The sequence below is a fragment of the Ptychodera flava genome, chromosome 11 (genome assembly GCF_041260155.1).
Source record: "Ptychodera flava strain L36383 chromosome 11, AS_Pfla_20210202, whole genome shotgun sequence".
NCBI classification, from domain to species: domain Eukaryota; kingdom Metazoa; phylum Hemichordata; class Enteropneusta; family Ptychoderidae; genus Ptychodera; species Ptychodera flava.
Genome location: NC_091938.1, coordinates 20,750,833 through 20,767,009, shown reverse-complemented (window position 1 = coordinate 20,767,009; position 16,177 = coordinate 20,750,833). Strand labels below are relative to the sequence as shown.

The window sequence follows — 16,177 nt, the reverse complement described above, 5'->3', positions numbered from 1 at the left end:
AACTGTGTTTGATACATTGCATAGAAATATTGAAAAATTATCAACAGTTGTAGCTCCTGCCCCATTACAAGGCCAACTTGTTCTACGAAAATTTAATGGAATTCATACATTTTTAGACTTTTTCGAGATTAAGACAAAACGGTTCTAGATTTTGTTTAATTATTATGGTTAGAACCATTGGACGACATTAAAATGTTGGGAGTCAAAATATTTTCAGGTCCCCCCCCCTATAGGCAGAGCGAAACTTTCAAGTCCCCCCTCGACTACCCCAAAATTTTCGAATCCCTCCTGAATTCCTCCAGCCCCCCCACCACTTTTTTTGAACGCGGCCTTAAAATAATGCCACTGTCCAGCTGGGTTAACGGTGAGAAAACGGGGGAGTAGAGTTTTTTAAGCTTTTATTTGTAGTGAATAAGAGACTAACATATTGTTCATCGGCGGGCTTCATCACTATGATCATTGTTCCCTGTGAAAAAGTTCGTTTTTCATCATCTCGTAAGTCCGTTTGATGTGTAACCTTTTCGCCGTAGATATTACACCCACCGAGATGGCAGTCACACCCTCCCAGCAGCCGTATCCACTGGACACAACAGTTCCCGCTAACGTCACCATCAGAATCACCAATATCGGGCCTGGCGACCTCCCCGAAGTGGAAGACCCTGCCAAGAATTTCAACGTCACTGTCTGGCTGTCCGACAAGAACCACACGTACACAGATGGCATCAGGGTTTTGCTACCTGCCACGCCAGCGAATGTCACGCATTTGAGACAAGGCCTCAACAAAGATGAAATCATCGAAATAACCCTCTCGCCAGCGAACATCAACATACCCGAAGACTCCTGTCAGCAGTTACTTTACCTGTGCGTGACGGTATCGCTCGATGAGAGCAGCATCTACAAAGAGGTCGACTCTGGCTCTGATGACCTGTGCGTGGAGTTCGGCTCCCTTCCCAACAAGGCTGGTGAAACGGAGTGTATTATTGGTAAGTTTTGCCAGAGTCCGAATTTCAAGAGAATTTCAAAGATTGATTATTTTTAGGCAGAGTTGTGTTTCTGGTACGATGCTTCCTTTTTAATTTCAAGTTTATGGTGACAAATTTGGCATTTATTAACGTATAATTATGGAAGTATTATTATGAAGATAGAATGCGTTAAAGCTGTATAATAGAAATCACTTTATAGCTTTGTTAATACCAGTGAATTTTTATGACGTCATATCCCTGATAACTACTGACGTCATATCCCCTGATTATTACTGACAATGTATCCGAATATTCAGCATTGTGGCCCCATAGCGAGCATAACCACTCAAGGTTTTTGTTTGTAATAAGTGAATGAATGACTGAACTTCTAAAATTGGGGGGGGGGGGGGCGGATTGCGGGGAAAGCCATGTAACATATAAAACGATAAATCTTGATAATTTCGATTATATTGCCTTACAGTACAATTTATCAAATATTTTGAGTCTCCCACATGCACTTGTCTGCTCTGTCTGGCTCGCGCTCAGTGTCCCCGTCCGACACGCTGCATGCAGTGCAGTGTGCACAGTGCAGTAAGCATACTACGTAGTTCACAACACACATAGTTCGCTTCGTTGATGTACAGGTGAAACAGAACTCAGAACGCTTGTAAACTCCTAGATGATGCTTGGTAAGACACACCGCATATTGTGTACACTAGTGGTAATGTAAACGAGGTAAGCGTGAAAAGCTACTTGAACCAGCATCAACATGATTCATCGGGCCAACAACGGCAGATATCATCAACCTTGACCAGTATCGTCTAAGGAAATGACTCGGAAGTCATTCAAAGTCTCGGTCCAAGGTCAGCTACGACCAGCAATCTTGACGATCGTGGCCATGGGCTCTTCCGTTGATCTAACATCTCCTCAGTTACCAAGTTCTTATGCACCGGCTGTTATCGGCGATAACTCTCATCATCGCTTTCGACTAATTCCCGACGAAAACTCTCAAGTATATTCGTCAACTGTACCTTCAAGCACCCATTTACATTGAGTTTTTCCGTTCGCCAAAATACAATAGCTCTTCTCAAAACGTCATCAAAAGTTGAATTTATCTGACACAATTATAATAAAATTCAAGCATTTTAAATAACATTGTTGAACTCTGTTGATATTGTTTACAAATGAATGATGTACTATTAGCTACATAATACTGATCGTATCGATCAGCTGATACCATGCAGTTCGTTGATGTCGATGCGAGAACATTCCGTTTTCTTTATGCCTGGCATTTCACCGTGTTTCAGCTTTTTGAATGGCATGATATTGAAAGTTGATGTTTCAAGTTCGATATAGACGGTAGGGATGCATTTACTTTTCAGCTTCTTCTAAAATACATCAGTTTTATATTTCCAAATCGAACGGTGAACGTACTGCTCATTTTTTTTGTGTTGAACGTGCGTGTTCAGTGCAGTGCAGTGTGGAATGTGTGTAAATGTATACAGTATACATATTCAGGGCCGATCATGCCGGACGATGCTTACTTGGCTTCAAACTCAGTTTAATTTCCTTTTTTATTCCTTTTCTTCAGCTACAAATTCACTGGCATTGTCAAAACTATAAAATAATAGCTTTGCTTCGCCTCTTACATTATGTCGTGCAAAGTTAGCTCTCGTCCATTATGGGCAGGGCCGCGGGAGGGGGTACGTTATTGCTTAAATACAAGATTGACAATTTGTGTAAATTTCAGGATTGTCGTTTGGACAACATTTACATTCCTCGATTTTCGTGCGCCTCTCTTTCCGCAACATGTTGAGAAACTGTATAGTGCGCAATTGTGCATGAGGGTGTGTGAACCAGCGGGATGACTGTCATTTTCAAAAACCTTAAATTTATTTGAAACTCCCTGCCGCAGACATGAACATGTAATATTGATGAGCATAAATAACAAATGTGGATGATCTCTATATGATTTTCATCGATCTTATTTTTCTGATTTAATTCTTGCAGCAACGACAGTGGCAGGTACGTGATATTTTTTTTTCTCTTCTGAACGCAGGCAGCATTTGATACATTTATTGCGCTAAGGTTTAGTCCATGCATTAGGATAGTAAATAGTGATGAGGTAAAATGTGTGTATTCATAACGAGTATATGTCTTGTAGCGTTGGCTCATTAGTTAATCATTCAATCGATCGTTTGAATGCCGATGTGTTATAAGGGACAGGGGCTTGACCAAGGGGGCTTTGTTGCACCGAAGTACAAGCAGATATATCGAATAAATACGAGATTTATGTGTGACTAAAAGAGAAAGTGAGAGAGAGAGATCTGCGGAAAAAAACCTGCAAGTCCTCATTAGAAGCCTTTGTCCCAAGTTCACACTGTGGAATGTCAGAGATGGATTTAGACGTTACCAATTTAACTGATCCAAAGGTTGTCAGTTTAATGTGTCCCAAAAGCAAATGAAACTTATGTTTCATTCGTAAATTTGGGCGTTTGTACTCAGATTCATGATCAAATTATAACTTTTAATCGTAACGTTAATTGTAAGACAGACAAGGAGACAGAGATATAGAGGGAGGCAAGCATAGGGTATGGCAGAATGTGAGATAGTCATATTGAGTGAGAAAATTGACAGATTGACAGGCAGATAGATAGACAAACAGACAGACGGAAAACGAGAGGGTATAAATGCTAACCTCATCTTCGATTTACTTCCAGCGACAAAAGGATCGGTATCAGAAGGTAAGTACACCTTATGTTGAGGAATTAAAACGTTATCACGCAGGAGTAGTTATATGTGGACATGTAGCACACACATCTCTCACGAAATCTCGCGAAATCTCGTAAATATGGCATTTCTGTGTCATACAGTAGGATTGCATTACATTTGAATCATTACAAGGTACCCCGTGGTCTTGACTACAAAACACCTTATGAAATGGCGGATACAAATGTTGAATAGCATTACGTGCTTGAAAGGCAGGTTTTAAGGTCCTTCCAGGACGTAGTGACACTTGGCTGTTTTCTTTGCAATCCTTGATACATGCTGAGACCATAACATAGTCGCAACTAGTGGTAGTAAAACCTTTGAGTTTTATTTATTTACTCCAACTTTATAATATTGCAATACACGTGAAATAAATCTAAATACAAAGATCGTCTAAGTAAAGCTAAATTTAGTCAAATTAACTGATCTAGTTTAGCCTCTTCTCTAATAAATACAAGTAGTAAGTATACAGGTGACCGATACTTCGAAAAAGTACACTTAGAACACAGGCGACTCCAATTCGACAGCATATAAGAAATTAACGTTTAGAATTCAGTTGAATGGTTTTGTAACAAAAAGGGAAAGATCTGACCGTAGCTTAACACTTACAGCTGATTATTTATACCTCTTCAACAATAAAAGTTTGTATTCACTTTTGAACTTGTTTCGGCTTTTAATATTTCTTACTCGAACAGGGATATTGGAAATATCCTATGCGAAAAGACAGTTTAATAAGATATCTAAGATATGTCAGTCCTAGCGTCATAAAATAATTTGGGAGTAACATTGTCCCTCCCCAGGAGCTTTTGATACTTCATCTCGTACTGATAATCTGTTAAATTTCAAAGGCTTTGTGATTACTTATAGGAAAAAATAACGATGCACTCTAATCTTTCCTAAATTAAGAGTTTTTTGCACTCTAAAGGCCTCAGTTTGTTGCTCATAAAGCAGAAAGGAATGTGTTTAAGCGTGTCCTCTTGGGGGCAATCATGTCCTCAGTTTTTACTGGCATTGAATCTGACACACCAGCTTGAAGTCAGAGTTTCAAACTTTAAGTTATTCAGGCTATATTGAAGGCGTTCTGTTCTGCATCTTTGTCACTTGTGCTCTTTGTTACTGTGTTAAGAGTTGAGTCATTAACAAATGGGGCAGATCATTCGCTTTTTGTGACACTAGGTCACCAACTGATAACAGGAAAAGCACCAGGCCTAAGATTTCATCCCCGGGTAAGCCAACAAATATAAATCTAAGTGAAGCATCGAGTAGAACAGCTTGCTGTTATAATTAGTCACTTAGGAAAGATTAGATACAGTCATACAGATCACCGTGAAGGTCAAAGGATGCCAATTTAGCCAAGAGGTGCTTGTGCCATATGCTATACAATGTCTTCCTGATGTCGAGAGCAATGACTCTGAGTTCTTGATTCCACTTCTGTGTGATGTTAGAAAGCAAGTTTTCTGATGATCTCTAAGTAAGAAATCCATTATACGAGTTGTCGAAGTTGCCATATATACTGAGCAAGCTACGGAAGGTCAAACCTTGGACTTTCAATAGCTTTTGATATTGTCGGAAGCGGGGAAATTGGTCTGTCGTCAGAAGTATATTGCTTAACCCTTTTTTGGTACATTTATCACAATGGCTTCCATTCAGCGAGAAGTACTTGTAGATAAGTTGTTTTTCCCTTTTTAGGTTTGTAATTATTGCATTGGCCAGAGATCTGTAATCGATGCTTCTGTTACTGTTTTCACATATTGGCCGGAGGCCATAAGTACTGAAATAAACTGAATGGAATTGAGAATTGCAGCATTCTGCGGTTTTTATATCCCCAAATCTTTACAAAAGATGTTAATAGGCTCGTTGGTTTTTGAGGAGCAAGTTTGCACAATTTTCTACGATCATTTTTTCCGTCAGGAATGCTGGGAAGCGAGAACTGCACTGTCTTCTGGAGGCAGCATCAGGGGGCTTTTATCACAACTATCAAGCTGAGCGTTTGCCGCTACGATGATGTTCAGAACCATGATCAAGACGAAAAATGGCTGAAGTAGTAGTACACTGTGACAGATATCGATTTCATTGCACAATCGTTACTTAAGCACCAATGTAGCTCCTAAGCCTAACCTACAGCATGTACATTCAATGGTCAAGCCCTATCGTCTTGCATGATCGTGTAATTCGTCTCATCCAACATCATATCCGACATCGTCTTCACAAACGAATTTTAAAGTATCATTTGAGTAAAAAAAAAACCGTAAAGCCAGTCAGTGTGTTGACATGAATTTCATTTCTTATTTGTATTTACAGGATGCAGATCTGTGAAAGACGTCGGCATTTTTATGGCATTTGCTCTGACTTTTTTGGTCATGGAAATGCAGAATTTACCAAAGTAGTTTGCAGGTAACCAGAGATGTAAAGAATCACAATGAAAATGTGCAGTTTAATTATACTTAGCGTAGTCCCACATATAAATATAGGGAGCGTCTAGCCTTAAGAGTTTTTTTATAAACTATAACAAAAAATATTGTTGACTTTTTCCCGTTTGACTTCAGCTGTTTGTTCCATTATCGGAAAAGCTGAAAACTATAAGGCGATTGGAACTAATTTGGGATAATTTGATTTTCATATTTTTCAAAGTCCTCAAAAACTGTTAGGTGCCGTACAGCTGAATGTTCCAATATTACAAATTACTCAAAAAAACAAGTGTGTAATGTAAAAAGAAAAGCAGATGAGATTACATTTGTAGATTAAATCGGCATTACTTCACAATCCAATTATCCCAAATAAGTTCCAATCGTGTTCTATGTGTGTGAACTCTTAAACGTCTCGTCTGTGAGATAATGTTTTGCATTTGGCTGCAAAGTCCAGTACACATTTCCTAGAGACCGTATTACAGTAGTAGACCAAATCTGCAACTTGCAGACAATATCCCACGTTAACTTCTTGATCCTTCTTATAGCATAGACCTAAATTTATTTTAAAGAACATAGAATTTTTATTTCCAACAATTTTGATGCCGGCTCCATTAACTGTCGTACGATAAGAACTAACACAACAGTATTTCTGTTAACTTACAGCAGAGTTGGTCGACATATGAGCACGCAATATTTGGAAGACATCTGTCGTAGTCCATGAGATTCTGTATTCATAGAAGAGCTATTGTTTTAACGTAGAAAGCTCCTCGAGGACAGAAATTAGGACTCTGTACTGCGGCATTTTGTAATACGACGCATTTTGTAACAACTTACGCAAAATGTAAAAAGGGTATCAGCATTTTGTAATAAAGTGGTCTACGCATTTTGTAATAAGGGTATCAGCATTTTGTAATAAATTATTGTTTACGCGATTTGTAATAGGGTATCAGCGTTTTGTAATAAAACGCGTTTTGTAACATTAGTTAACGCATTTTGTAATAATTATAAACATCCGCTGATATTGTATGTATTTTAAAATGCTTTGTGGTTTCTGAATACGTAAAAATGTGATAGCATATAATGATCGAGATTTTATCTCACTACCGGGGCTAGGTTATCATATTAACGCCATATAAGGGGGTCTGAGTTGACATTCAAAATGCAATTGAAGACAGAATGAGATTATGCGATTTATAATTGAGAAAACAAACTGAGAAAGTTTTTGTTGGTTTTACATACAGTACTGTACTTTGAAAAGACAATATACTGCAGACCTTTCTGCATTTTTTATTCAATATTACTGTTGGTGGATGGAAAGAGGAAGGCATGGAGATGACATGCAGAGCTCAGAATATGATAAAAGACAGCGACATCATCAACATTGACAGTGTTGTATACTACGACCTAATTTTATCATACTAATGATGTACATGCAACAAAACCAAACTTATCCAGAAATGGTTCCCTTGTGACATTTTTAGGGTTTCGGTCTGATTTTTAGGGCGTTCCTACATTATTTTTATTTTTTTACGAAAGAAAAACAATAAATATTGTTTTTGGTTACAATAAAATTGTGTATCTTATGTTTTTGCATGTATATTGGATGAAGTTTGCAAAACTCGAATAATCAAATTCTGAGTTTTGCAAAATGATTGTAATATTAGTGTACACAGTGATTTGAACGAAACTTTTATTGGGTTCATAAAAATGATGTTACAAACCACCGTCCCTCCACCCACCGGTCTGAAACGCGACTCGTGCGCTATCGTTTAAAGGTGTTAATTGCTCTGCCGTTGTAACGAAGCGCGTTACGGATGTAAATGCTTGCTTGGGGACGCCATCAGTAGCGTTTGGCAACATCTTGCGGTGCGGAGTATTTTTATTTATTGTCATGTCTTTGCTCCTCAGGTAACTTTGTTACCATAGCCAGGATTTCTGCTACAACTGAGAAACTGTGTTTATTGAGAGTAATTTCTTTTTAGATTTTCGTCTATGATTTTCCGTGTTTTTCCGTCGAATTTTCGCCCACCAAATTTGACCTCGCTAGGTAGGAAGAGGCACCTTATAGTACGAAAGTTTTTCCCCCTTTCACTTGTAGAAATAAGAATAAATCGAAACGAATTTGGCGTGATCAATCAGCGATGGGGATTTTAAAATTGGTAGTATGCGTTTTTTTGTCGTTTACTCTGTTCTGTTGCAGAAAACGCCCGAGTTTCGACGATGCATTTGTTGTTAAAAATCAAGATGGCGGCCACCATACGTCGGCCACGCGTTTTTTGAACAACGAAAATTGCCAATCAACCCGTAAAATTCCCCGTGAATTTTGACTTGCGAGGTGTATACCTTCCTAAAAGTTTATTTTCTAGAATCGATTTTCATTCTAACATTACTCGAAATTTATGCTTTCGATGTTTTGGAATGCTGTTGAGTTTGTCGCGACGCCATTTTGAAACTTTGATCGCGCACGTTGGTTATTCGGTCACGAAGTTTTTTCCTCCCTTCCATGTTTGAATCTAATCCAACTCAGCATATTTCAGTCTTTGAACATTAAATATACGATATTTTACGAATGGTGAGACACTTATTTTGATGTTTTTTCGTCAGAAACGATGATTTTTGGGATAGTGATTTTGTTTGTGTCTTTGTTTATCCGTTTTAAGACTTGGAGGTACGGTCGCGTACAGTTGTCTAGCGGCGACTCCGTGCAAGCTCAATCTGTTTTGGAGGCCAAAAGAGTAGGCAAAAGCTTTGAAAAGAAATGATTTTTTTGTATAAAAATGTGAAAGAACCTTGAGGCTCCCACCTCAATATCGAAACGTTTGTGTTACAATATCGACAAGTTCATTCAGCAAAATCGCTGTAGCGTGGAGGGACGGTGTACAAACATTTTCCTGGAACCATCATTGTAGACAACGGAATCTAATATACATTTAGACATATTGAGAAATAGGAAGGGATAAATTCTTTAGAATGTCGTCAGAAAGAGAAGCAAATTGTGAAAATCTTGTAAATTTAGAATACTGGGGGCTATTTTGAATATTTAATGAGGTCATGTGACCAGTATTTGCATATTTTTGGGGCAATTGTAATACTACAATTCCAAAAATATCTTGTAATTGTGGACAAGTTTGATAAATTCAATAGTCAGATGTTATAAAATAGGATACCTTGACCTGTCTGTTCCCATATTCAAGGGCGCTGTGTGTAATTCTTCACTTATGAGTGAAGACAAGAAAATTTGTGTAAGTTTTATCAAATCTGTGTAAAGTTTTTCATAATATATAAAGTTTACATCAAAGTCCATGGTCATGGCACTATAAATAGTGATTAAGCATTGGATACGATACAATATTTTACTGGAAAATTGGAAAACATGTAAAAATAATGATAAATTTATATTGTTGGCGGCCATTTTGAATACCTAATCAGGTCACATGACCATTATTAGCATATTTTGGGACAAGTGTGTCATTGTCATTCAAAATATACATACTTACTGTGGGAAATATTTCATAATATTAGTTGCTGGATGTTATGTACTTTATGCTTTGACCGACCTAACACTTAATATATAGAGCCTTTGTTTACATTTTAATACTTACTAATGCGGGCTACCACTTGTTAAGGCTCATTTTGAAGCTGATGGAGTGACAAAATTTTTCACCGGCTTATTTTTTGTTGAAATCGAAAATTTAATTTTTCCAAATAGAGATAACACAGGGATGTCGGCCATCGTGAATATCTTTAATCGGTAGATGTTTGGTAATATATTATTATAGTATAACACTTTGCACGGCGATCCCTTATTTTTATTCTTGATGTCAAAAGGAAATGATTTAAAGTTTTCTTAAGAAAAGTTTGAGCAAAATTTTAAGTATTTCAATATATCGAGGCGCTAACTTCCTTAATATAAAAGTTTATAACAAAATTATGTATTAACGTATTTCATGCTGTAGGTGAAAAAGAAAACCCATGTCTTTGCAAGCTAATATGCAAATTAGCAAAACAGGTCATCCCTGTGTTTTTATTTCCATACAGGTATTCTCTTTCATTTGTTTCCCCATTACACTAAAATGAAGTTAAAGAGATACTCCTCTGATACCAAATTCGTTGCAATATTTGCTCCCAAAGTGATCAAAATCGTAATGTGTTGGATTAAATTGCCCGTGATTAAAACTTGTAGTTTTATCAGGCCTATGCAAATTAGACTATCGATATGCAAATTGAAATAAAGAAGGTCATCAAGAGGAACTATTTTCTGTTTATAAATATTTCTCTCCGAATGTAAAACGCTGCAGGCCTTATGTTATATATGCTGACGATTTGGACTGAAATTGCTGTTTTCAACGTTTTGGCTGTTCCTGTTGAGTATTATTTCCATCATACAGTAATGCAGGGCTCTAAATTAACTTTTTACCCTGGTAGTCCACTTGGGCTACCATTTTCTGAAGTTGGTAGCCCAGTGACAATGGCTGGTAGTCCATGGATATTTTAGTTTAGGGATTTTGTACTCGTCCGAGTATAGGCCCCGGTTCAGAAACACAAATTAACAGTAAAACTAGGGACTTCAACTCGAGAAACCCCATGTTATGTGTCATGAACGCTTGATTTATGCTAATTTATGTACATTTAACACTTTCGATCGCTTTCAAAATCGGCTTACACATCCAAAGAAATTGTAAGAAAAACAGAAAAAATATTCTCATGATCTTTATGAACTGGTATGCCTTGTTACACCCGAGTCTCTCTATACAGAACGTAATACATTGATACTGATCGACAACCATAGATAAAAGACAGCGAAACTCAGCCAAGCTTAACTGACACAGTGTTTTATATTACTATTTCAAATCAAACTGATTACACAATCTCTTGATACAGAAGTGACAGTTTTGTGAAATTTCAGCATCAAAACCCCAAAACTTGACACAAGTACATCTTGTATGCTGCCGACCAACAGCATAGTGTGAACTGGCATGCAAAGACTACACACGGAAAAGCAACTCAACATTCTGGTATCAAACGCTCGGCATCTTGTGAAAACAACAACAATGGAAATTTTAATAGTTACCAGAAAAAAAAACTCTTCACAGATGAAATGATAATTGCTTCAAACAAATGAAACTGCATGTTGACTGCATTTAGCTCGTCCCAAAGTGACGGACATCGCACACCAAGTATTTCATGTCCCGGGCTTTGTTAGTCCGGGTGGGCTACCATTTCATGGACTTTAGTAGCCCCAGGGAAAATTTGGTAGTCTGTGGACGCGGGACTACCGCTAATTTCGAGCCCTGAGTAATGTGTTTGTTTTTGTCTAAATTAGCCTATTGTACTTAAACAGCAAGTTTCCCTATGAAATAAAATGTCTAAAAATGAAAACATCTAATCTTTTCTTCTTTCAAAGCTAATTGGCTGATTTGGGATGCGACTCAACAAGTCTGAAGTCCGCGTGAACGATGTATGGTATTTAGGTATACCACACGAACATGTATATATAACGTCGGATAGCTTGAATTTTATTATAGCATATTCATGGACTTTGCGTCACTTTTTACTTAATTTAATAAACATGTGTAAAGATAAAATAACCCGATGGCGTAAGGCAGCGTTTTGAGGACTACTGATGTTACTTTCACTCGCGATGAGGCATATTCTGCTGTACTTCACACTCACTTTGCTTGTGAATTGTACTAGCCCAGAATATGTTGCATCGCTCCTGGTTAAAATAACTTCAGAATCCCTCAAAATGCTGCGCGAGGCCATGGGCTGTGTCATATTAGGTGCTAGTTTCGTACTGTATCCTCTGCTTAGAACTCATCTTTCACCGATTTCTTCCGCTAAGGATTGGAAGTCGAAATAATTCGATAACAGAAACTGTCCATCTTTAAAATATTGCAGGATTTTTTCTTTCATGTTTGCATCCTTATAATTATGTGGTGCATATTGGTGAAAGAATCGTGCTTATTTGAAGGGCTTAAATAGGTTGTGTTTGTAACCCTTTGCTTTGTCTTCGTCGTGCATTGACTTTACAACTTGTGTGGATGATGATGATACGACGGGTGATAAGCTTAAGCACAGACAAATATAGACAGACTGGAAACGCGGCATGCCTTTTGTTCCATGGTCGTCTCGGTAGACTATTGGCTTTTCATATTAAAATGAGCTTCAAAGGTGTTAAACCTTTTGGAGGCTTCGTTTGTGGTTGATAATTGATGCGAAAAATACGACGAGATGGCATCGTACTGCCAGTCGCGTAGCAACCATAGTTACTTTGCGAGTTCTCAGGCCAGAAACACTGCGTCACGCCAATCAAAACATAACACACCAGCAGTTTCATAAACATGTCCTTCCTTGACGCACGAGTGAAAGACGGTATGACTGACCATAAACCATTGAGTAAAACCAGACAGTATCGATAAAAGACTTTCAAATTTGGTTCAAACACACTCATTATATATTCATAAAAATATGAGAGGAATTTTTAAATCAGTAAAACGCACCTTCCTGAGGCTTAAAACACTCCCGTTTTCGCGAGCACGCCAATTCCGCTCAGCACCACACGACAACAACAACACAAACTTTGCCGAACATACTTTGGCTTAACAATTGGCGAAAATCCGAAAATTACAGAAGGATGCATGGTCGGCACTCTTTGGAAAAGAGAGGCGAGAGCAACCTGAGGCGAGGCGAACATGGATGGGTTACGTAACCGCTTCACGCCTTAAACAATACCCGTTGCGAGTCTGTCAATGCTTGCCTGTGGCTTAAGCAATAAAGCACCACCAGCGATGGTATATCACGAGATTTTGACCAGTTCACGACATAAATGCACCAGCGTTAGCGAATGCATATATGGAGTTGACTGGTCAAAACCGAGTGGTATACCGTCGCTGGTTGTGATTCATTGCTTTTATATCATAAGTTTATTGAAATAATGGGATAACAAATAATTCATTGCGTGACAATGCACATTGCAATTGGTAAGACAGAACAGAGGTAGACAATGGTTTGATATTTAACAATTCGTTTAATTGATGCGCAGCAATTAGGCAAAACACTTATAAGGACAACAGGATTTAGAGTTATTTCGATTGAGCGCGCAAATCACTGAGAAACCCTTCGCTCCAACCCTTTTTGTTGTGTTTCTGTGGATCGAAAGTCGACCAAAAAAGAGTAAAAAAATGATGTGCTATACGAACTACCGTAAGCATTTAAATGGAAACCATCGTCAGAAGTGTGCCTGTGCGAGTTGGTTATAAGCAATGTATTTTGTGCAGGATATCTAGATGCACCTCATCATCATATAGCTGCAACATTTAAATTATACGATGTAGATTATGACAGACATGTTTTAACTTTCATCAATCACCATCGTACCTTGGATACAGTATTTACGTTGGTCGTATTTTGACCCATACGGCCTTTTAGCGCAGTTCTGATGACTGTATCACTTTAATAACTTAATGACTAACTTCCCTAAGTATTTAAACAACCAGAATTCGATACAACGCATGGAAATTAAGGCAGCCTTACACTAAGCTGACACATTTGTTTCCAAAACAACATTTTAATCATTGTTTAACAGATTTTATGATGAAAATTGAATGCATCTTTACATACAAAAGTTACTTTCAGCAAAATAAGCTGTCTTATATGCAAGTGCTGACTCTATGTCTTGATTACAAACTGACCGTAACTAAAATAAATGTAGATTAAAAATGCACGTCGTCGCCCTAATGTTCAACCAGACCGAAAACAGTCTCTTTTTGGGCCTGATATTACAACATTTGCAACTATTGCAAACCCTAAGTGACCACACATAGTTACCCTTAAGATGTTAGCACAGAGGTAAGTCTTCTTTTGGTTTGTAAAATCGAAATACGACAAAAAATACGACTTCACCGAATAAGAAACGATCAAGTGTTGAAGAATGTCAATTTGCATCACACATTGATATTGACAATTACCCCCTCTAGCGACAGGGGTGCTTGCTGTGGTTTTTACATCGAATGTTCTTCAGCTGCCGAGGACCAACTTTGGAGCAAAACATAACAACCTGTATCTCAAATCGTTTCGTTTGCTGTCGGCGTTTGATGAAGCTGCTAGCAGAATTAGGTAGGTATAGACAACTAAAGTCTATGACAAGAGAGCTGCGGGGGTCTTTTGTGCGATCTATAGGAATACTGAACAGGTAAGCGTTGTTAAGGTGACATCAAGATGTCTTTAAGGTCATAAAATTGAATAGTCGTTTCGAAAGTCTCCAAAAGTTCTAATTCAACGAAGAAATCACACGAGAATTTCAAAATCAAACTTAACACATTATACTGTCGCTTGTTTTTATCAAGAAGTATTACATGGCCTGCATTTACAGCTGTTTACTTTCGTTGATGACCTAAACTTTCATGTTTTGCCAAAAAGGACGTGTTTTTTAAAACATCATACATGCCAGGTTTCAAGGTCATGCGGGAAATCGGAGAGAATTGCAGTTGATATATTTGTTGCATTTTTCGGTGTAAAGAATAAAAGCACTGCTTATTCTGCTGGTTTTCATACGGTGTGAGCTACAATTTGAGGTGAGATACATCGACGAAATATCAACAAAAAATATGGCCGCCGATTACGATTATACTTGTTGACAACGTCGGTATTTATTTTCACTGGGTGTGGAAGGCCTTTGTAGCAGGCAAACTATTTTGTGGAGGGACCGTGATTATAGCCAAAACGTGCGACTATGTGTCCCAAGGTAGGTGACCACTTGTCCGTTGTGAGGGCAAATGGTCTCCTGCTTCAAGGTTACATGGTCTCTTGTTTGGGCTATAGTATTTTATTACATGCCTCTCTTACATAGTTTCTCTCCATATTTGTTTAATATGCAAATGACAATTAAATGCTTTATTTCCATTCATCTGCTGAAAGATAGAATGATTTTGATCATTGAAAGGCTCATCGATGTATTTAAATCACGGTTATGCGATTTATTGAATTTTTTCGCATATTTTTGTAAACACGGTATTTCCTATTTACATGTTATTTAATAATATTTAATTCGAAGTTGTCGAGTTGGAAACAGCTTCGGCTCATTTCCAGTTAAATGATGACTATGCAGCCCTCTACAAGTTACCATTGAATCCTATAGAGCGCGCGACGTGCTATATAGAGGCATGTGATAACGCATCAATGCGACGACCCCAACCATTACCATTTCTTGGGTGACGGTCGTTTGTGACCAGTGTCCCGCAGGCGTCTTGTAAGGTAGGAAAACACACGAAGTCGGCTACGAACACTTCCATTACATCTGAAATGACAGCGAAAAATTTCATATAATCATTTCGACATTGAATATTTTCACACTTGACAAATATGTTGCCCGTGGTATTGATAATTCGCGGCAAGATTTCGGAAACTCAAGAAATGTTATCGATGTTTATGTGCTGCAGGTCTGAGTTGATATACAGACCTCTCCGGTAAACAGTTTCCGCTAATATATTCGCAAGAAATTATATTGTCTGCATGATTTTTGTCGCAAAAGAAAACCCTGGCTTGTATTGCCTAAAAATTTCTATACAAAGTAAAATACAAGATTTTTCCTGTCTTTCGGTAGACTTTTCAACGCTTTCAAAACTTTCTAGGAAATATCGGTTTAGAAGTAGGATTTCGCTTGTATTATTATCAGTTACAATAACTGCACATAGAATGGGTCAGAACTGCCTCTTACCGCAGTAGAAAACAAAATTTGGGTGCAGCCGGACGATTAGATCCCTTGTTCAATAGAGAGGCCATGTAAGGCAAGTGGCGACATCAAAAAGGCTACTATACAATACTGTCGATATATACTCGAGTTTACTTAGATCGTAAGTTATGTGAGGTCAGGCTTAAGAGTTCGACCCGCCATGGCTTATACAATGTCTTGTCCCCACTCCACTTTCACGCGATTGTGATACAAATATTTGAACTGCCATTCCAAAATAAGTTTTCTCACACCAGTCGGTCTCAAATGTCGATGTGGCCATTGTCTGTCGTATCAGATTGATTGCACGC

General features: G+C 38.0%; 2 protein-coding genes across 5 annotated transcripts in view; one reads left to right on the top strand and one right to left on the bottom strand.

The window, feature by feature from the left end:
* LOC139143798 (multiple epidermal growth factor-like domains protein 6) overlaps window positions 1-16,177 on the bottom strand; it is a 435,859-nt gene that overhangs the window by 359,196 nt on the left and 60,486 nt on the right. The gene's annotated exons all lie outside the window — the stretch shown is intronic.
* LOC139143796 (uncharacterized) overlaps window positions 1-16,177 on the top strand; it is a 49,313-nt gene that overhangs the window by 18,884 nt on the left and 14,252 nt on the right. For 3 of the 4 annotated variants that reach the window (XM_070714358.1, XM_070714359.1, XM_070714357.1), the window contains exons 6-8: window positions 531-983; window positions 2,973-2,987; window positions 3,683-3,706. In XM_070714358.1, the coding sequence (XP_070570459.1) occupies window positions 531-983; window positions 2,973-2,987; window positions 3,683-3,706 (492 nt within the window). Of the gene's footprint in view, window positions 1-530; window positions 984-2,972; window positions 2,988-3,682; window positions 3,707-6,032; window positions 6,126-6,802; window positions 7,199-16,177 lie in introns of those variants that run through there. The other variant, XM_070714356.1, reaches the window with a different exon arrangement.